The 18,083-nt window shown below is 50.6% G+C and overlaps 6 protein-coding genes across 6 annotated transcripts; 3 read left to right on the forward strand and 3 right to left on the reverse strand.

The window, feature by feature from the left end:
* Positions 1 to 526: 526 nt before the first annotated feature.
* On the forward strand, positions 527 to 1,913 carry N7446_011445 (uncharacterized protein; the record flags this gene model as incomplete). The annotated part of the gene is made up of 4 exons (XM_058520187.1): positions 527 to 747; positions 846 to 1,062; positions 1,130 to 1,307; positions 1,366 to 1,913. 4 exons carry the CDS (start codon positions 527 to 529, stop codon positions 1,911 to 1,913), a joined length of 1,164 nt encoding a protein of 387 aa, XP_058367711.1.
* A 1,136-nt stretch (positions 1,914 to 3,049) lies between these two features.
* N7446_011446 (uncharacterized protein) lies at positions 3,050 to 5,633 on the reverse strand (the record flags this gene model as incomplete). The annotated part of the gene is made up of 3 exons (XM_058520188.1): positions 3,050 to 3,526; positions 3,580 to 5,277; positions 5,334 to 5,633. The coding sequence occupies 3 exons, from the start codon at positions 5,631 to 5,633 to the stop codon at positions 3,050 to 3,052; spliced, it is 2,475 nt and encodes an 824-aa protein (XP_058367712.1).
* A 527-nt stretch (positions 5,634 to 6,160) lies between these two features.
* Positions 6,161 to 8,340, reverse strand: N7446_011447 (glycoside hydrolase family 15 protein; the record flags this gene model as incomplete). Its single annotated transcript, XM_058520189.1, has 3 exons — positions 6,161 to 6,373; positions 6,435 to 6,499; positions 6,576 to 8,340. 3 exons carry the CDS (start codon positions 8,338 to 8,340, stop codon positions 6,161 to 6,163), a joined length of 2,043 nt encoding a protein of 680 aa, XP_058367713.1.
* An 895-nt stretch (positions 8,341 to 9,235) lies between these two features.
* On the forward strand, positions 9,236 to 11,085 carry N7446_011448 (putative nucleotide-sugar transporter; the record flags this gene model as incomplete). Its single annotated transcript, XM_058520190.1, has 2 exons — positions 9,236 to 9,679; positions 9,739 to 11,085. The coding sequence occupies 2 exons, from the start codon at positions 9,236 to 9,238 to the stop codon at positions 11,083 to 11,085; spliced, it is 1,791 nt and encodes a 596-aa protein (XP_058367714.1).
* Positions 11,086 to 11,713: 628 nt separating this feature from the next.
* N7446_011449 (DNA-(apurinic or apyrimidinic site) lyase APN1) lies at positions 11,714 to 13,485 on the reverse strand (the record flags this gene model as incomplete). Its single annotated transcript, XM_058520191.1, has 5 exons — positions 11,714 to 12,560; positions 12,607 to 12,741; positions 12,798 to 12,917; positions 12,973 to 13,009; positions 13,068 to 13,485. 5 exons carry the CDS (start codon positions 13,483 to 13,485, stop codon positions 11,714 to 11,716), a joined length of 1,557 nt encoding a protein of 518 aa, XP_058367715.1.
* A 368-nt stretch (positions 13,486 to 13,853) lies between these two features.
* N7446_011450 (putative checkpoint protein kinase (SldA)) lies at positions 13,854 to 17,631 on the forward strand (the record flags this gene model as incomplete). The annotated part of the gene is made up of 3 exons (XM_058520192.1): positions 13,854 to 14,837; positions 14,944 to 15,364; positions 15,422 to 17,631. The coding sequence occupies 3 exons, from the start codon at positions 13,854 to 13,856 to the stop codon at positions 17,629 to 17,631; spliced, it is 3,615 nt and encodes a 1,204-aa protein (XP_058367716.1).
* Between the last annotated feature and the right edge of the window lie 452 nt (positions 17,632 to 18,083).

An 18,083-nucleotide genomic window follows, 5' to 3' on the forward strand; every position in this document is an offset into this window, starting at 1 on the left:
CAAAGAAGCACGAATTTGTCATATCTCAGTGCTACCGTGAATCGCGAGTCCAGATCTTGTGCAAACAAAGGCGTGGGGATCGGAGCTCTCGGGAACCCCAACGTCGCCAAGATCGCGGAGCAAGGGGCCAGCCCGTCCAATAGAAAGCCAAAGATCGTCCTCTTTGTGCCAGTTTTGGATAGCTCCCACGGTTGCCCACAGGGCTGGACTCGAACTGTCGAGGATACTTTCACCGTAAGTTTAAGATCACAGGCAAATATGACTATGATATCATGCCACTGGCGGATGATAGTACCGTAACTGCTTCAATGCTATCACACTCAATTCAGATACAAAGAAGCACAATATCGAGCTATGGTATGGGGAAGCTTCCCCGGAGCCTTGCTTCCTTTCACAAGTATGCGGATCACATGGCTTGCCTTTCTCCCAGTGATATAAGAAATTAACAGATCCCTGTTCATCAAGTTGAGGGAATAGCTGCATACATTTCAATTACTGTAGGTCCGATGATTCTACTCGGCCTATCATGGCCTACATAACGGCAGACAATGGCTCTCTTCAGCCTGCCTTCCTCGCCATAATGATCGTGCTGTTATTATTATCATGTACCAGTGTCATATTGAGACTCTACTGTCGCATAGCGCTAGTCCACAAGGTTGGACCGGACGACCATTTCATTGTGACTGGATTGTTTGTCACCATTGCGATGGGTGTGATGAATGGGTTTCATATCAGCTTTGGCACAGGGTTAGTGCTGTTTTCCTCTTTGTTTCCAGCGCATTGGTTTCAACCCCATCATCACGTCCGATGTTCTTCACAGGGTGTGGCTAACAAACATCGCCTAGTCGTCACATGGCTGACCTCGACATACCAACGATCCTCCTTCCAACCCTTAAACACTGGTACGCCTACCAGCTCGTCTACCCACTCGCAATCGGCCTGGTCAAATTCAGCATCTTGGCACAATACTACCGCATCTTTCCCGCAAGGGGATTCCGAATCGCAACGGCTGCAGTTGCACTGTTCGTCTTCATTTACACAGTCGTCGTCATCTTCGTCAACGTGAGTCTCTCTCTTCAACATTCTCTCTCATTGCATTCCAGACTCAATTCTGACTCCTCCAATCCAGGCCTTCGAATGCCGCACCAAACCCTGGCGCGCATGGGACCCAACCTTCCCAAAAGGCTGCAACAACCTCCCGGCGGCATACTTCTCAATGGCAGGAGCCAACATCCTAACCGACTTGATAATCCTTTTCATGCCTCTACGATTACTCACAAAACTGAATCTCCACCGCCCGAAAAAGTGTCAGTCTCAGTCCCATTTTCATCCCCAAATCAAACCCAACTAACACGTTCTCCACAGATGCCCTTATCGCAATCTTCCTAACAGGAACGTTCGCCTCAGCAGCCTCCTTCGTTCGACTCAGCGCCATATACAAATACCTAATCACAAAGGATGTCTCCTACGATGCTATCCACATCCTCATCTGGTCACAGGTTGAAGTCAATGTTGCCATTATATCCGCCTCGGCGCCGTCGCTTCGACCTATGCTTAGTTCTGTCTTTAAGGGGTCTTCTTATGATCGGTCTGGGAAGCATCAAGATGGGGAGCATGAGCTTTCCGGGACTGTTGGGTCTAGTCGGAGGAGGACGTTGCCGCCGCATGATTGTGCGAATGTCGAGTTTGTTTTGAGGGATTTGGAGGATTGTTGTGATGGCGATGGGAATGAGAATGTCAACGGAGATGGGGATGGGGATGGGCAGACGGTGTCGGTTGATATTTCGAATTCGGTGACTGTTCCTGTGCCTGCGCATGTCGATGGGCTTGGTCAGGGGGATATATCCGAGGTGAGGCAGCTTGGGAATATTACCAAGACGGTTGTTATTGAGATGAAGAGTGAGGAGAGGTAATTTGCTATATAATACTGGGAGAGGGGATTTGGTCTGTATCTTGGAAATTGGGATTGGAGTCATGGTTTGCGTACATAATTTGGACAGATAGTTATATGTAATGATAATGAAGCCTTTGAACACGGACATGGAAGTGACATGTGGTAAATTATCTGTTGGCAAGCTTTGTGACTACAAGTCTAGGTCGGATACACGCTGTCGGTTGTCTTCAATTACCGCGGACTCACTAAACAGCTACTCGGGGAACAGGATCGTCGAAGGCAGGTAGGGAGGACGAAGTAAAAGATGACAGAAGAGAAGGGAAGGGAAGGGAATGGAGATCAGCTTCAGAATATAAGAGTCCGCAGACCCGAACAAGGTGCATGGGGAGTGAGAAGCAAAGAACACAAAAGAAGGGAAGGGGAATGATAACTGGCGTCAGAATCAGTCCGGGGGCTTTTGTCCGAAGACCAGCCCGCAGACTGCGAGCTAGGCACTTCCCGAGGACCTGGACTTTAGCGTCCAGCTGACCCCGGGCCGGCCAACTCGTTTCATCATGGTAGTGCCGGGGAAGAGGGAAGGGGAAGAGAAAAGAGGAATGGGGGATGGGGATGGGGATGGGAATGGGGGAAAGAAAGAAGAAGGGGAGGTTGTTGAAGAAGAAAGAAAAAAAAGAGAGGGAAGAAGGTGGGAGGGCTATTTATAGGGGACCTGGCTCTGGAGGATGTCCTGGATCAGAAGGGACCTGTGATTCAATTGGTCGATTCGTCTATTGAACAATAGAACAACAGAACAATAGAACAATAGAACAATGGGATCATCAGCCTATTCACACCAGGACCAATCAGACGGTCTTTCTCGCACTTGTGCCTGGTCGTTTGCACATGCGGCTGAACATGCGGCTGATCGACCGGGACCAGCCGAGATCCCGTCCCACGTGGAGAGGGAGCAGTGGCCCAGACTCTACTTGGAACTGCAGGGGACTTCACACTACAGTTTACGTAGGACATCGATGATAGAAAACAATTCATTTTAAGTAAAGACAAAGCTTAGGAGTGATGGTATCCCATAGGCAAGAGTAAAGATCCCGGGACGTCTCCCAACGCCGCTAATGGCCCAGATGACACCTGCGCAAGTAAAATGCAAGCCCACATCAATCATAAAACACCGTGTCGCGCCTTGAAAATGGAAACCTTCTCGTCATAAAACAGAATCTCCTGCAGTCGGTAGCGAATGCGCGAGGTACTCTGATCGTCGTCTGGGTCGGTATCGTAGTCTTCCGGATTACTGGAAAGGACGTCTGCGTTGAATGAATCGTCATCGTCACTGTGGTCTTCGAAGGTGGGGTTGCCGTTGGTCGATGGGTCTTCATCCTCCTCAGTGGGCGCCGGGGAGTTATCGGCCGTAGGGTTGTCGTCGAAATCGGCGGGGTTATCATCATGTCTGGCTTCGAGGATTTGGAAGCACTTGACGTGGAGACCGATGTAGGCGATTTTGAGATCGGGACGGATGCTGACGATGTCCAGAACTTGGAGAGCTAGCTCTTTCAGATCACGATGGACGGTGTTGCCGATGTTTGGTAGGTATAACGCTCGAAGCTGGGGCATGTTTGGCAACCTCTGGAGAAAGAAATGCTGGTTTGATGTTAGTATAAGTTGTGACTGGCAAGTTGAGAGTGCTTGTTTACCCAATCGGCATAATTCATCGCCATGCCCAGCTCCTTCAGCTGCGGCATTTTCCCACTCGTGACAAACGATATCATGTCATGAGTAAACATCCATTTATGCCACCGCGAGCCGGAATACCCACTGCCAATCTTGCGATCAGTGCCATCGATAAGAACCTTCCGCAGACTCTTGCGATGCTTTCGTAGGATGTGCCGGTAAATGGCGTCAATTTGCACAGAAGATTCGTGACCCGGCGCTTCATGCAAGAAGACACTTTCTAAGGTATTCGATGCCAATGCATCCTTGATGAAGAGTATCAAATAGGGTGAAACATTATCTGTACGGATGTGTTTCAGTTTAAGCGGGAAGTCAACCGAGCTTTCACTCAATCGGCGATCTGGTTTGTCCTGGCGCTTCACCGGTGCCGGAGGAGGTGCATATTTTCGGCGAAGAGCCCGCCAAAGCTTTTCATGGTCAGCACATTGCATGACAGTTAGAGTGGTGAGTTTGGTCCAGTCAACGGCTGGCAGTAATGTGGGTACAGAGAGTGGAACACGTTCCAATTCGAGTACATCGAGGTTAAGCATATCAGAATCCGCTTCAAAGGCAGACACTGGCGAACGAGTAGTCCGATTGGGCAAACCAGAATCTTGTGGCAACCGTTTGCTCTTCTCAGCACTGGGAAGTAACTGTTCTGCTGGAGAGAGGGTTTCCTCGTTCTCAGCAGGTGTCGACCACTTGGTGGCGACGTCAGTCGCACTGTCAGGTGCGATCAAAACTTTGATAGGGGAGGCTGCAGTAACATCATCCTGTTGGTCACACGAATGGCGTCGTTTCAGGATTCCCAGAATGCCATCTGCACGGGGCCAACTGGATGCAGACTCCGAGTTCGTCCCACATAGTAGCCACGCGCTCATGTGGGCTTTTTCGGCAATGCCAATTCGAAGCTCAGTCAGGCGATGACGCGATCGCTCAATAAGAAGAGCCAGCTCTTCCACATACGCCGGCTCATCTATGTCAAGGACAGCCACGCTCTTAAGCGGAGGCAATACAGACAACGAAGGGTGTTCGACATGTTTGTATTTCTGGAAGAGCCTCGTTGCCGGTGCAGACAGATTGCGTAGAGCATTCTCTGAATTGTCATGCCAGCGCACCCAAATGCGCTCTAAGCGACATTCATGTCCTGGCCGATCCGCCAAAGATGCAAGCGCCAACCAGATTTCACGAACCACTCCAGTCGGCATGTCCCAGACGAAAGCCTCGAGATTGATCATCCGCGCAACGGCCAATGCAACCAGCGTCCCTAGCATCTTACCCACTTCTTTGGTCACTGAGTATTCCTGGACCCAGCTCAACGGACCATTTCCAATGGAGAATGTGCGAGTGTATTGCGCATAGTGATTCCCTCGTCGCGACCGCCCACTGACTTCGTTGTTTGCCGATGGGGGATTTGGATGTGGTGGGCAATGACAACCGCAGTGTGTACAGTTGCTCGGCTGACTGTCATGGAACAGTGGCAGCCGACTAAACACATCTTCGCCCATTACCAATGTCGACAAGCCATAAGACAGAGCATCCACTCCCGAGTAGTCCTCCGTTGATGGGTTCAGTGACTCTGGCCAGACGATGTCGAACCGGGAGTACATGTGCGGAATAGCCAACGCATGGAGGGCAGAGCATGTTAGGGCGAGCGATGTCAGGTCATTTGTATGCGTGACCTAGTAATGGGGAATTGTAAGCTCTCGCCAGAGATCGCGAGAAAGACGTGTAATACCTCTTTGATAATCTCCTTCAACACATCCAAAGGCAAATCCAACAAGAGTCGTGGCTTTTTCGGCATCTTGAGATCTGGAGGCGTTTGACTTCGGCCTTCCGTGCGGGGAGTCGATGGGGTAGCGCCTTGGTCGGAGAATCGGTTCACGTCCTCCTGTTCCAAACGTAGCTTTCCCAGCGCGAGAGTGAGATTTCTCTTTGCGTAGGATTCCAGCTCGACTGAGGCGGTGCTTTCGCTGGAGACGAAGCCCTCCTCGTCTGACGACATCGGGTCGGGCTTATCGGCATCCAAGTCGGCCATCAGGAGCGGATCCCTAACTTAGCGCGAGATCGCAGTTATTGTGGGGCACGGCTGGTGGCGAAGACCATCCCTGTCGAAGATAGTCCTTGTTCACTGGTCACTGTCACTTTGACTACGTTGGCAAACAAAGAGAAGCTATTCTGGGGTAATGAGCTCGGATCTTCTACATTACGTAAGAATGTTGTCGTCACCTGCCATGGGTGCCTAGATCGCCAGGCGCTTGTCCAGCATAGAGTCACAGACCTACATTTCTCGCATTTGGTGATTTTCCATGAGTGAGATGGTCACTAGACTCTTTCTTGTATGGTAGCATCTTGGCTTTACAACGGCATTGATTCATCCGCCAGTTAATATAAATCGGGAGATATATAATGCTGTTGTTTCAAAGGAAAGGAAGAGTTATTTATTTATTTATTTTTTTTTTGAAAGAGAACAAACAATATCTGAAGTCAATCTATAGCATTGTCTAAGGTTTCATCCCCGGTGGCTTATCTCCTCGTAGCTTTGACGTCCTGGAGGTAGGAGCTCTAGTCTTCTCCCTGTCCGAGTCGTTCCAAATTAATTGCCGCACTAATGCAGGCCAAGTGACTGAATGCCTGTGGAGTATTGCCCATCTGCTCACCAGAAATAGCCACTTCTTCTGAGAACATGCCCAGATGATTCGAATAGGAGAGGATGTTGTCAAAGTGCGAAAGCGCGAGCTTCCAAATGTTGGGAATGGGCACATCGTAGTTAGAAGCCTGGAATTCCAGAACGGATTCAGCCGGGATCTCAGTGTACAGGTGTGGGATTACCACTTACACGAGCCATTGCTTCGACAAGCCAGAAGGTTACCATGATGAAAGCGCCTTCGCCACCTCCCACACCTGTGCAACATGCATATCAGCAGCCAGACTCCAATGCACGGTAGTGCAAGGTTCCTGGGACACAATAATCACTTACCATCATTGGCTCTAAGATGGTCGTACCGGAACACCATCTTGGCGCTGGACAATCCCTCCCTTTCAGGGCTCTCCAGAATCCTCTTTAGAGTGCTGATGAATCGGGGGTCATTAGGCGCAACAAAGAAGACCAAGGGCGCAATCAAGACGGATGCATCCAACACATCCGGACTCTCATAGCTCTGGCAAAAATGACCGCGCTCCTCATTGTATCCTTTGGTCATGATCTCGTCGTACATCTCATCTCGGATCTTGACCCACTCAAAGCGATCGGGGCATGGCAAGCTGGAACGCTTCTCTGCAAGGCGGATCCCGCGATCCAAAGCCACCCACATCATGATTCTCGAATAGATAAAGTTCTGGATCTGACCACGAGATTCCCAGATGGACATATCTTTTTGGTTCCGCACGGTAATAACATAGTTGACCATACGTCGGATGGAGTTCCATTGGTCATAGGTAATGGGGTTACCGTGCTTGTTGTACAGATAAATACTGTCCAAAAGCTCACCGTAGATGTCCAGCTGCGTGTGGAAGACAGCCGCGTTGCCGATGCGAACAGGCTTACTTCCCTTGTACCCGTCGAGGTGGTCCAGTTCCACCTCGGGAATGTCATAGTCGCCCCGAATGGTGAACATGAGTGGCAAAAACGGTCTCTTGTTATCCCTGTCCATGTCCTTGGCAGCATGAGGGAAGATTCGATCGAAGATAAAGGTAACATATGCTTCTGCCTCTTCACTGTAACCCATTTTCAGGAAGACGTACAACGTAAAAGCCGTGTCACGCACCCAGGAATACCGATAATCCCAGTTTCGCGAACCTCCCACGTTTTCAGGGAGCGAGAAGGTGGGCGCCGCGACGATTGCGCCGGTGGGTTTGTATGTCAACAGCTTCAGAATGAGAAGGCTGCGCTCGACCGTTTCCCGGTAGTGACCACGGAAGGCACATTTGCGGGTCCAGTTGGTCCAGTAGTCAGAGGTCTCATCTTCCATCTTGAGGAGGTAGGCGGCCATGGTGGCCGAGGTGGGCACAGCTTTCTCGGGACTGTGCAGTACCAAATGAACCGTCTGGCCTTCCGACAGCCTAATCCAGGCCACCAATCCGCGGCCGTTTATGCCCAAGCGGTCTTCCAAGTTTAGGTTCGCCGCCGGGAACCCAAGCTTGTCCGGCTCCCGCGAATCGGCAAAGATCTCAACCTGCAGCCGCTCGGTTTCACTTTCAAAATGGATGGTCTGGAGCCGGTGCTTCTCCATGTCATTTTCCAGCTTTGCACGAGTGTTGTGCGAGTCTCGTGCGTAGTTAAAGGCCGGGAACAGTTCCACCTGCAACTCCATCGACCCACGGCTGCATTCCAGCTTTCGGATCAGACCTGAGTGCTGCAGTCCTGACTTGAACCGGTTGGTGCCGGGCTCATTGCAAGGACAGTATCCTGACAGCAACCTAGCGGACTGGCTGACCTTTTTAGGGGTGACTGGGAAATAGTCCAGCATCGTCACGACGCCACCCTCGTTGGTCCACCTGGTTTCAAGCAGGTTCGAATATGGAAGATACCGCTGTTTGCTGTGGGCATCGACCACCGTCTCGTAGGGGTTTACCGAAAAGAATCCCCCCTTCTTGTCGTCAAGCAGGCGGCAGAAGACACTAGGCGAGTCAAAGACTGGCCAGCACATGTAATCCAAACTACCAGCCTTGCTGATCAGGGCACAGGTGTGCATATCCCCGATCAGGCCGTAGTCCTCGATGGCAATGTACGAACCCTCAGACATGATGACAACGGACAATAGTGACAGCAGGGAATCCGATAGAAGTTCAAAATACAAGATTTTTGGATGTGGATTGAATGCTTTTTGCAGCACCAACCCGGGAGATTGAGGGGAAACAGAGGCGAAGGCATGAGGAAATGAAATGTCTCCCATTGACATCGATCATCCGCATGGCCCGACGACTATGGAGAAAGTACGACATGATGATCATGTATCATGGGTCTGAGGTCATGGCTATGCCGGTGGATGGGGGCTTCTCCCCAACAGACAAGCTGAAGGCGGGGACCTCATCACTGAAGAGCTTCGCATTGAGTTTATTTTTCTGGCATTGTGATGTTTTCTAGTCTCAGGGCGAGGTTAGCCGGGAGTTTCAGGATCCCCTGAGATACCACAGGGCTTTGTATACCTTCACAACATATGGTCCCTCAAGCTACCAGCGCCGGAGATTTCAATCCGCCAATGGTAAAAAGGAAAGCCAGAAACACTTTCATGAAATTCCTCAAGTCTTTACTTCTGCCCCGGATCGACCGGACAGTGGAGCGGAGAAAGATCGGTGGAACCAGTCAGAGCTGAAGTTAAGCTGACTAGTCGTGAGACCGCCCTGACGACCCTCGATCTGCCACTCGATCCCTCAGGACTCATTTTCCCTGCCCAGCTGCTCTTGTGTTCGTTCCTTTTCCCTTTCTTTTCCTTGTTCCCGAACATTCACTCCCTTGGGACGAGTTCCACCTCCAGTTCCACCCTTTCTCTTCCCCCTCTCCCTTTCTTTGTCAGCATCGTCTCCCTACCCGAACTGCTCTCGTGCACTGTCGTGTGACGCCCTTTTTCCCATGCTCATGGGGGAATCAGTTCTCGTCTACATTCCTCTCATTTCCACCTAACTGTCTCAGTCTTCAGAATGGGGCTCTCCGCCGGTAGCCACCACCGTCGGCGAAGCTCCATGCTCGCCGGGACAGGGAGAGCTTCACAGCCAGTTTCGACGGAGCGCAGAGATGACAGCCTCTGGTCACATGCAGATGGAGGAAACCACAAGCGCGAAGAACAAGAGCCATTGACGGCTGAAGAGGACACTGATGCGTCCGATCCGTCGTCCGCTGCAGAGAGTTTGGAGCTCGACTTGATGAGTTCAGATGATGACCAATATGACGAAGAAACGGGACTCACCTCAAACCAAAAACGCCAGCGACGACGACGGAGGAACCAACGACGGAAGCTGGATGCCCGAATCGCAGACACCAAGTCACGAGGAGACATTGATACAGACCGCAGCATCGTCAAGAGATTAGGGGTCAATGCCGCATTGATTTTGATGTGGTATTTCTTCTCCCTGTCCATTTCAATAGTGAGTGATCGTGTTCCAACCTTCCCCTGGTGTTTCGAACTAACGATTCTTGTGTGTAGTACAATAAATGGATGTTCTCCGAGAGCGATGTCGTCTTTCCCTTTCCTCTTTTCACCACAAGCCTACACATGCTTGTTCAATTCACACTTTCCGTTATAATTCTATGGATTTTCCCGTCGCTCCGTCCACAACACCCCTCGGGTTCTGCAGCAACATCCCCGGTGGATGGCCCTGAAGAAAAGCAGCCGATCCTGACCAAATTCTTCTACTTTACCCGCCTCGTGCCATGCGGTACAGCAACCTCGCTCGACATTGGCCTCGGAAACATGTCCTTGAAATTCATCTCTCTTACTTTCCTTACCATGTGCAAATCATCTGCACTTGCGTTTGTTCTCCTATTCGCCATCCTCTTCCGCCTCGAATCGCCGTCCGTCAAGTTGATCTTGATTATCGCTACGATGACAATCGGTGTGGTGATGATGGTCGCCGGAGAGACTGCTTTCAATGCACTTGGTTTTGCACTTGTCATTGCGTCTGCATTCTTCTCGGGCTTCCGATGGGGCTTGACACAAATCCTTCTGCTTCGCCATCCGGCCACTTCAAATCCGTTTGCGACACTCTTCCTTCTCACTCCTGTCATGTTCTTCTCTCTTATAGTCATTGCGCTATCCGTGGAAGGTCCTGCTGAGATCTACCAAGGATATCTCGTGCTCGCTGAAAAGCGTGGGCAGTTGTTAGGCTCTTTTCTCCTCATTTTCCCTGGCGTGCTTGCATTCTGCATGATCTCCTCGGAATTTGCGTTGCTCAAGCGTTCTTCAGTTGTCACTTTGAGTATTTGTGGTATCTTCAAGGAGGTGGTCACAATCAGCGCAGCGGGCATTATCTTCCACGATAAGCTCACTGCGGTCAACTTGACCGGTTTGTTCGTGACCATCAGCAGCATTGCAGCATACAACTATATGAAGATTTCAAAAATGCGCAGCGAGGCACAGGAAGCGGAATGGAGCCGCGAGTCGAGTCCATTATCCGATACCGAAGATGGCGACCACAGTAGCGGTGGCGAACGGCAACAGCAAGGAGACTATCGTCGAGTTGCAATCCAGGATGCTATCATTGTCAGCCCTGCGCCAGGTGGCCACTTGAATGATGACCAAACCGCATCGCTGACTGGCGATCAACAGCGCTCATTCCGAGTGCGCGCAAGCGGCTCTAGACACACTAGACATGCTCTCTCCATTTCCACATCTACCATCCCCGAAGACGACGGGCCACCTTCTCCTCTCAGATCTGCCCCTCCCACTATCACCACAATGGCCCAAGCGGGATTCCCTCATCTCCTACCCTCCAATCGCGAGGGTTCACCGGATGTTCAATCAACCTCGTCCCTTTCGCCTGTACGGCATTAAACCCCCACTCATCACTAGCGTGTCACCTTCGTTCTCCCCTACTCATCTCTTATTTTGATCTACCCTATATTCCCCTCCATGTGACGGTTGTATGCCACCTATAAACCTTCTGTTGGCTGGTCTGACCTCCGAAGCGTGCCTCTTGGATTGTATGTCTCGATTGCATGTCTCCTTTCAGAAATGATTTGGTCTAATTCTGGATTGGCCAGGATATAAGTTACTTTTTTGCATGACGCGGTTGTTGGCTTTTTGCCTTGGACTTCACTGATACCATCAATTCGATTTCTTTTACTTATACACCGTTTTCAATCTCTCAATTGCTGCCGTTGCAGCCTATTCTTTATCTAGATAATGATATCATTGTATAGCAACGAAATATTTTATTGGTGTACAAGTAGTCTCCATTCACACATACTGCCTGGGAGCGCAGGGTCATCTACTCAGCATTACACTCTATTTGGTTCCGATTTAGCCCCTTTCCAATTCATTTTTGTTCATTTTTAGTGCTGGATGCCAAGGGAGGATCTCCCAGTACTATTATTGCTAGTTATCCAAACAATCAAAAGACTGGACCGGAAAGAAAATATGTGATGTTGTGCTCCCAATCTGGGATCAATATCCGCACAATTTACTCCTTCTTCGCATCCTCCTTCATCATATCCATAAGATTCTTCTGACCCCTGGGCTTAGTATGCCCCTTAGCCTTCTTCTTCTCAACCGCCTCAAGCTTCCGCTCATACTGATCCTGATACTTGGCACGCTCCGCACGACCCTCCTCCTCAAGCCGAGCCTCAAGAGCCTTGAACTCTTCACCCTCAGGATCCATCCCGATAAGCGACTCGAGCAGCTTAATCTCACGTGCCCAAACACCAGGATCCTGAACAGTAGCTGCACCCGCCCCTGCAGGCCGCTTCGGTCCTTTCTTGGCACCCTTCTTTTTCTCGCCTTCCACTTCAATACCATCTCCGGCATCTTCATCGTCTGCAGACTTCTCCGGGGCGCGATCGATAGGCGTTTCAAGAACCATGGGTAGGCCCTCGAAACGGGGCTCGTTCATGACATTGTGGAATGCACGCAGACCGAGAAATCCGGTGCCGATGTTGGCGTGCAGGTCTCTCTTGCTGCCGCGGGGAGCTTTGGAGTCGTTTAGATGTAGAGCTTTGAGGAATTGAATGCCGATTAGCTCGTCGAATTCCGCGAGGAAGGCTTTGAAGCCTTCTGGGGAGGCGAGATCGTAGCCAGCTGCGAAGCTGTGGCAGGTATCTACGCAGATGCCGATGCGTGAGTGATGTTCCTTTGGGATTAGAGCTAGGAGATCTCGGAAATCGGAGAGAGCTCCGCCGATTGTGTTGCCGTGGCCGCACATTGTCTCTAGCACGGGGATTACTGTTGTTGTTTCGGTGATTGCTTGGGTGAGGGTGCTGGCTAGGCGGGCGAGCGCCTCCGGGAGAGGGGTTTGGTTGGTACTTCCGGGGCTTGGGGATGTTAGTAAAGGTATGATTAAAGAGAGGGTTGACTAACTGGAAGTTGTAGAGAGAGATTCCAAGGGCTTCGCAACGGCGGAGGTCATCTAAGAATGAGGTGTATGCTTGCTTGGACTTGGCAGTGTCACTTTGGGCCAGGTTCACGAGATACGAGCCATGTGGAAGAATGTGCCTGGACTGAGTATGAGTGATCTGTTATGATGAATGATAGTGATCATAGTGACTTACTTGGATGCATCATAGCCCTTTTCTGCGCATAGCTGACGGAATTGATCACGATGATCATCTAATAGCGCTGGGTTGTCCCATTTTCTCTGCGACTTCAAGAACAACGCAAACGCGTTCCCACTAATTCCATACTTAGTTGAGTTTGAACCAACGATGGATAGAAGCGCGAGCTTACCCAATGTTATGGCTGTTGTGAATAGAATTGAAGACGCCTGCTCAAGGATTTCTAGATCAATATCAAGTTGCAGCTCATCCGATTTGAGTACTGACCTTTCGCAGCACTGACGTGTGCGCCAATGAACATACGCAGACCCTGCGCCCGAGCTGCCAGAGGCATAGCTTCAGCCTCTTGATCTTTCTTGGATTTTCTCGCTTTCTTGACAGGTTTGGCGCTATCAGCGTCCCCGGTGGCTTCTTTCTTGACTGGTGGCTTCTTTGCCTTCCGTTTGGGGGCAGCAACTGGGGCAGGTGCGTAAACGGCTTCTTCTTTGACCAGTGGAGATGTAACTTCTCCCTCTGCTTCCGATGCCTCCGGAGAAGACAGCTCCTTGAGGTTGATGCTTGATTTCTGTCGTTTGGATCTTCTCATAGGCGAGGCATCAGATGTGCCACTGCTGAGGTTTCTTTTGTGATTAGCCTTTGATTCAGAGTCTTCGCGCTTTGGCGACTCAGGCGTTTGGCAGCACATATTATTTGAAGGCGTCCTTCACGATGTTGCAAGTTCCAAGAGCGGATACTCGACCGAAGACGCGAAGAAGTTGGCTGATTTTGCCAAGCCTCGTGTCGATCGGGATTGGCTCCCGTCGCTGTAAATGTCAAGGAACAAGACAGACATAGGTAAACGGTTCTGAGCTAATGAAGTAAGGCACTGTCCGATATGATCATTTGGAGTATCTGCTCAATGCTGTCAATATGATCCAGCAAGGTCAGAGAACAGGTGTATCTCCGGGGCAACGGTCATGTGATGTTTATCGATAACACCTCCCCTCACACAAAGTTGTCACTTCAGCTATCTCGACAATTTTTGGGCTCCTCTCGGATCTCTCGTCTGTCGTCATGGCGGCCTCCGACGATCTAGTCGATTTCGACATTATTGAGAATCAGAAGGAAAACATTCAATCACTCCCCGGTGGTCGATCAGCAAGAGAGCTTGCCCGCATCTTTTCAGCTGGCAGCAACAGTGACAAGATCCCATCACCATCTCCGAACGCGACCAGGACACTCAACGATGCTGTGCGCGAAGAATTCGAAGGAGAACTCCAGTCGATCGGAGAATCAGACGATCCGCTGGATGTTTACGACCGTTACGTTAAATGGACACTGAACGCCTACCCATCCGCACAAGCGACCCCAGACTCTGGCCTTCTTCCTTTGTTGGAGCGAGCCACGAAATCATTCTTGTCATCATCACACTACAGAAACGACCCTCGATATCTGCGTCTATGGCTCCATTACATTCGACTTTTCTCCGACGCCCCGCGTGAGACATTTGCATTCCTCGCGCGTCATCGCATTGGTGAAAGCCTGGCTCTTTTTTACGAGGACTTTGCTGGGTGGCTAGAGGGTGCTGGACGGTGGTCACAAGCCGACGAGGTATATAGGCTCGGCATGGACCGCGAAGCGCGACCCGTCGAGAGACTGGCGAGGAAGTACAGCGAGTTCCAAGATCGGTACGAACGACGACCACAGGATGCGGGGCCATCCTCGCCTGCTTTGCCGGCCGTTCGTCCAGCGCTGGCCGCCAAAATGGATCCGTTCGCCTCATCAGAAAGCCCTGCTGATCCACAAGCTTCTCGGCCATCGCCCTCGGCTGCCCCCAAGACGAAATCCGGAAAGGCAAAGATGGCCATTTTCTCAGACGCCGATTCCGCTGCGCCGGGTCCAGCAACTGGTGGAGCAACAAAGGGATGGGACAGCATTGGATCAATTCGGGACCGCAAGAAGGAGAATGAAGTTGAGGCGAAGCCATGGGCTGGTGAAACATTGAAGGCTGGGAAGAAAGCAGTACCATCACAGAAGATGGCTATTTTCAGGGACGAGGTAAGTGTTCACTATGGGTTAACCTTTCCCTTTACGAACCTCCACATATTTACGATCACAGGACTAATTGCTGGCATAACCCTATGGTTTTTTATTATGTATTCAGTCCAAACCAGATTTACCTACCAAAGAACCAATGCCTCCCAAGCAAGTACCGGAACATCATGTAAGGGAAGCGGTCAACCCGCGCACCGGCCGCCGAGAGCGTGTATTCGTCGACTTGAAATCAGTATACCCAGATCGGAAAAACCCGGCGTATGAAATGAGTTTCGAAGAACTCAGATCCATTAGACGTGGGTGGATGGACAAGAATTGGAAGAAACAGAAAGAGCCCTTGCAACAAATCTCGGGGAATGCAGGAAGCGTCGAATCTCTTGCAGAAAATACCAATACAGAAGAGCTACCGGAGCACTTGGTTCAGAATCTGACGATAGATGGACATTCCCAGTCTCACGATCAAGATGAAGGCAAACCAGGCAAATCAAGACGCACCAAGGTCAAAGGGGAAACGACACAGACTCAGACCGGTAAGTCGATGCAACCATGCGCTTGTTCTGAGCCGGTTAATCTTATAATCCGTATAGTTAAGATGAAGTTCGACTCACCGTCCAAATCCAAATCCCGGCGGAAGAGCACCCGGGAGCCCACAATGACCATGCACACTCGTGCGGCGACTGATGAGATCTATAGCATCTTCAATCAGCCATTGAAGGCAGAAACTGAAGCAGATGCCGATAGCTTCTGCGGTAGTGATTACGAGGACGAGGACTGCACCAGCACGGGAGATAGCACGGGCACAGGTCACATCTCAGCGACCTCGAGTGACTTTGGCGATGATGAAACACAAACAACATTCCACAAATCCTACGATGACACCGAATACGCCGATACCACACGGGCTGACAGTGTTGATGGGGGCGATTGGACAGAATTCGACCCCAACCGCGACATCCCTGATATTGAGAATGCCGAGCTGACCTCCCAATCTGTCGCAAGTGAAGGAGCAGCTAGTTCCTCGCATGGCACACCAGAAAGGAAAGGATTCGTGCCAGAAATGCCCGAGGACTATGCTCCACCATGGGGCACCTACCGTGACCCTGCCGTCATGGCCCAGAATCGCCTTCCCTTTATGACACCTATCGTGGAACGAACGGAATGTTCCATTCCTTCCCTGACAGCCGCCCGAAACAGCATCTATAATGCGAAAACACCTTCCAAGCCTCGATCGCCTGCTGTAGATCTCCTGCTTGATAGCCCCCTGGGGGAAGATCATACTTTCACATCTACAGCAGACGTCCCATTCAGCCCAACAGCTTTCAAGGCGCTTGCACCTAAGCTGCGGAGAAGGGAAGCGATCATCAGAGACTCGCAATGTAATCCGACGGACAAGGGCATTCGCAATACGATTCTTAATTCTTTGGAACCGCCGCTTGACACATACACAGGATATCATGGCCACGTTGAAGATAGCAACTATGCTTCGATGATCCAGAAGTTTGTGAAAACTAACACCAGACGATCAAAGAGTGGCGATGAGGCATTCGATACGCCTATCCTTGAATTCCCAGGGGCTGAGCGAAGCTACATCATTAGACGTGAGCTTGGAGCTGGTGCGTATGCTCCAGTTTATCTCGCGGAGAGCGTGGACAGTCTTGAATCCTACGACTCCGATTCCGACGATGGTGCCAGGACCAGTGGCAGAGATTCTCGCCCGAAATTGAATGCCTATGCAACACCCCGTAACCCCTTCGAGGCAGTCAAGGTTGAGAACGGACCATCCAGTGCCTGGGAATTCTACATGATCCGTGCTTCCTATAATCGTCTTCGGCAATCTGTAGATCATGCACGCGCTACAGACAGCATTGTTCGTGCACATGAATTGCATGTGCATCAACGCGAGAGCTTCTTGATAGAAGACTATCGTGGACAAGGCACCCTACTCGACTTGGTTAACATCGTTCGCAACGAATCCATTGGCTCCAACCATACCTCCGAGGGTGGTCTCGAAGAGGCACTAGCAATGTTCTTCTCCATCGAGTTATTTCGAACCGTCGAAGCACTCCACGCCAACGGAGTTCTCCACGGCGACATCAAAGCTGACAACTGCCTTGTCCGCCTCGATGACTCCAACCCCAACGAACCACCTACCAAAGGCCTTTCCCTCCTCGACTTGGGCGCCGATGAATGTCCCTTCGATCCCCGCGAAAGCATCCACTATTCCCCAAGTGGATCCTACGGCTGGAAACAAAAGGGCCTCGCCTTGATTGACTTTGGTCGCGGCATTGACATGCAAGCGTTTTCGCCAAATGTGCAGTTCATCGCAGACTGGGAAACTGGTGCACATGAATGCAACGAGATCCGCGAGGCTAGGCCCTGGACCCACCAAATTGATCTATACGGCGTTGCCGGCGTCATCCACGTCCTTCTTTTCGGCAAGTACGTGGAGTCCACTCCCGTGGATAGCAACGATGAAAACACACCACCGGGATCCTCGCGCACCTACCGCATTCGTGAATCTCTGAAACGCTACTGGGACCGTGAGCTGTGGGCCGGTGTCTTCGATCTCCTATTGAACCCAGGTGCTGAGCGTTGGCAGCGTATCGAGCGAGAGAATGGCGCACCGGATATTGCTCTATCTTCGGCACCTATTCTTCCCGTCTTACATTCCATGCGCTATGTCCGCCGTGGCATGGAAGAGTGGCTTCTTGCTCATGCTGAGAAGAAAGGCCTCGCTCTTCAACTTCGCAAGATCGAACACCTTCTCGCGGAGCGCAAGAAGAAGTTGGAGAAGTGATTGCTTTACTCTTCCTCCTTGTTGAAATGCCCGTATTGTGAACTCCTTCCTCTATACATTATACCCTCATCTCTTTTTTCCCATGTGACTTTTTTTGTTTTGTTGGGTCTTTAAGGCCCTTTACTTACTACATTTTGTTAATATGCTTGTTTGGTTGTAGATAATATCTGAGAGTGATTCATATGGCAAAGATTCTCACAAGAACGAGTCCGTAGGCAATCAAAAAGCGCCGTCTTTTTCCACCAATATCAAGTTGGACCAAACTATAAATAGACGCAGTTATACTGTTTCTCATGTAAATAAAAATGGATTAAAGTATCAATACTCGGTCCCCCACTTTTTAAGCATGCTCATGCGTGGGTCTCTAGAGCTTACGTCTCATGAATGTGAAGAATTTGATACAGACGCGCGCAGAATGACGATCTGAGGAGTTCAACTTGTGAGCATTCACT

This window comes from Penicillium canescens (genome assembly GCF_028828765.1).
Source record: "Penicillium canescens strain IBT 15451 chromosome Unknown utg000008l_segment0_segment0, whole genome shotgun sequence".
NCBI lineage: Eukaryota > Fungi > Ascomycota > Eurotiomycetes > Eurotiales > Aspergillaceae > Penicillium > Penicillium canescens.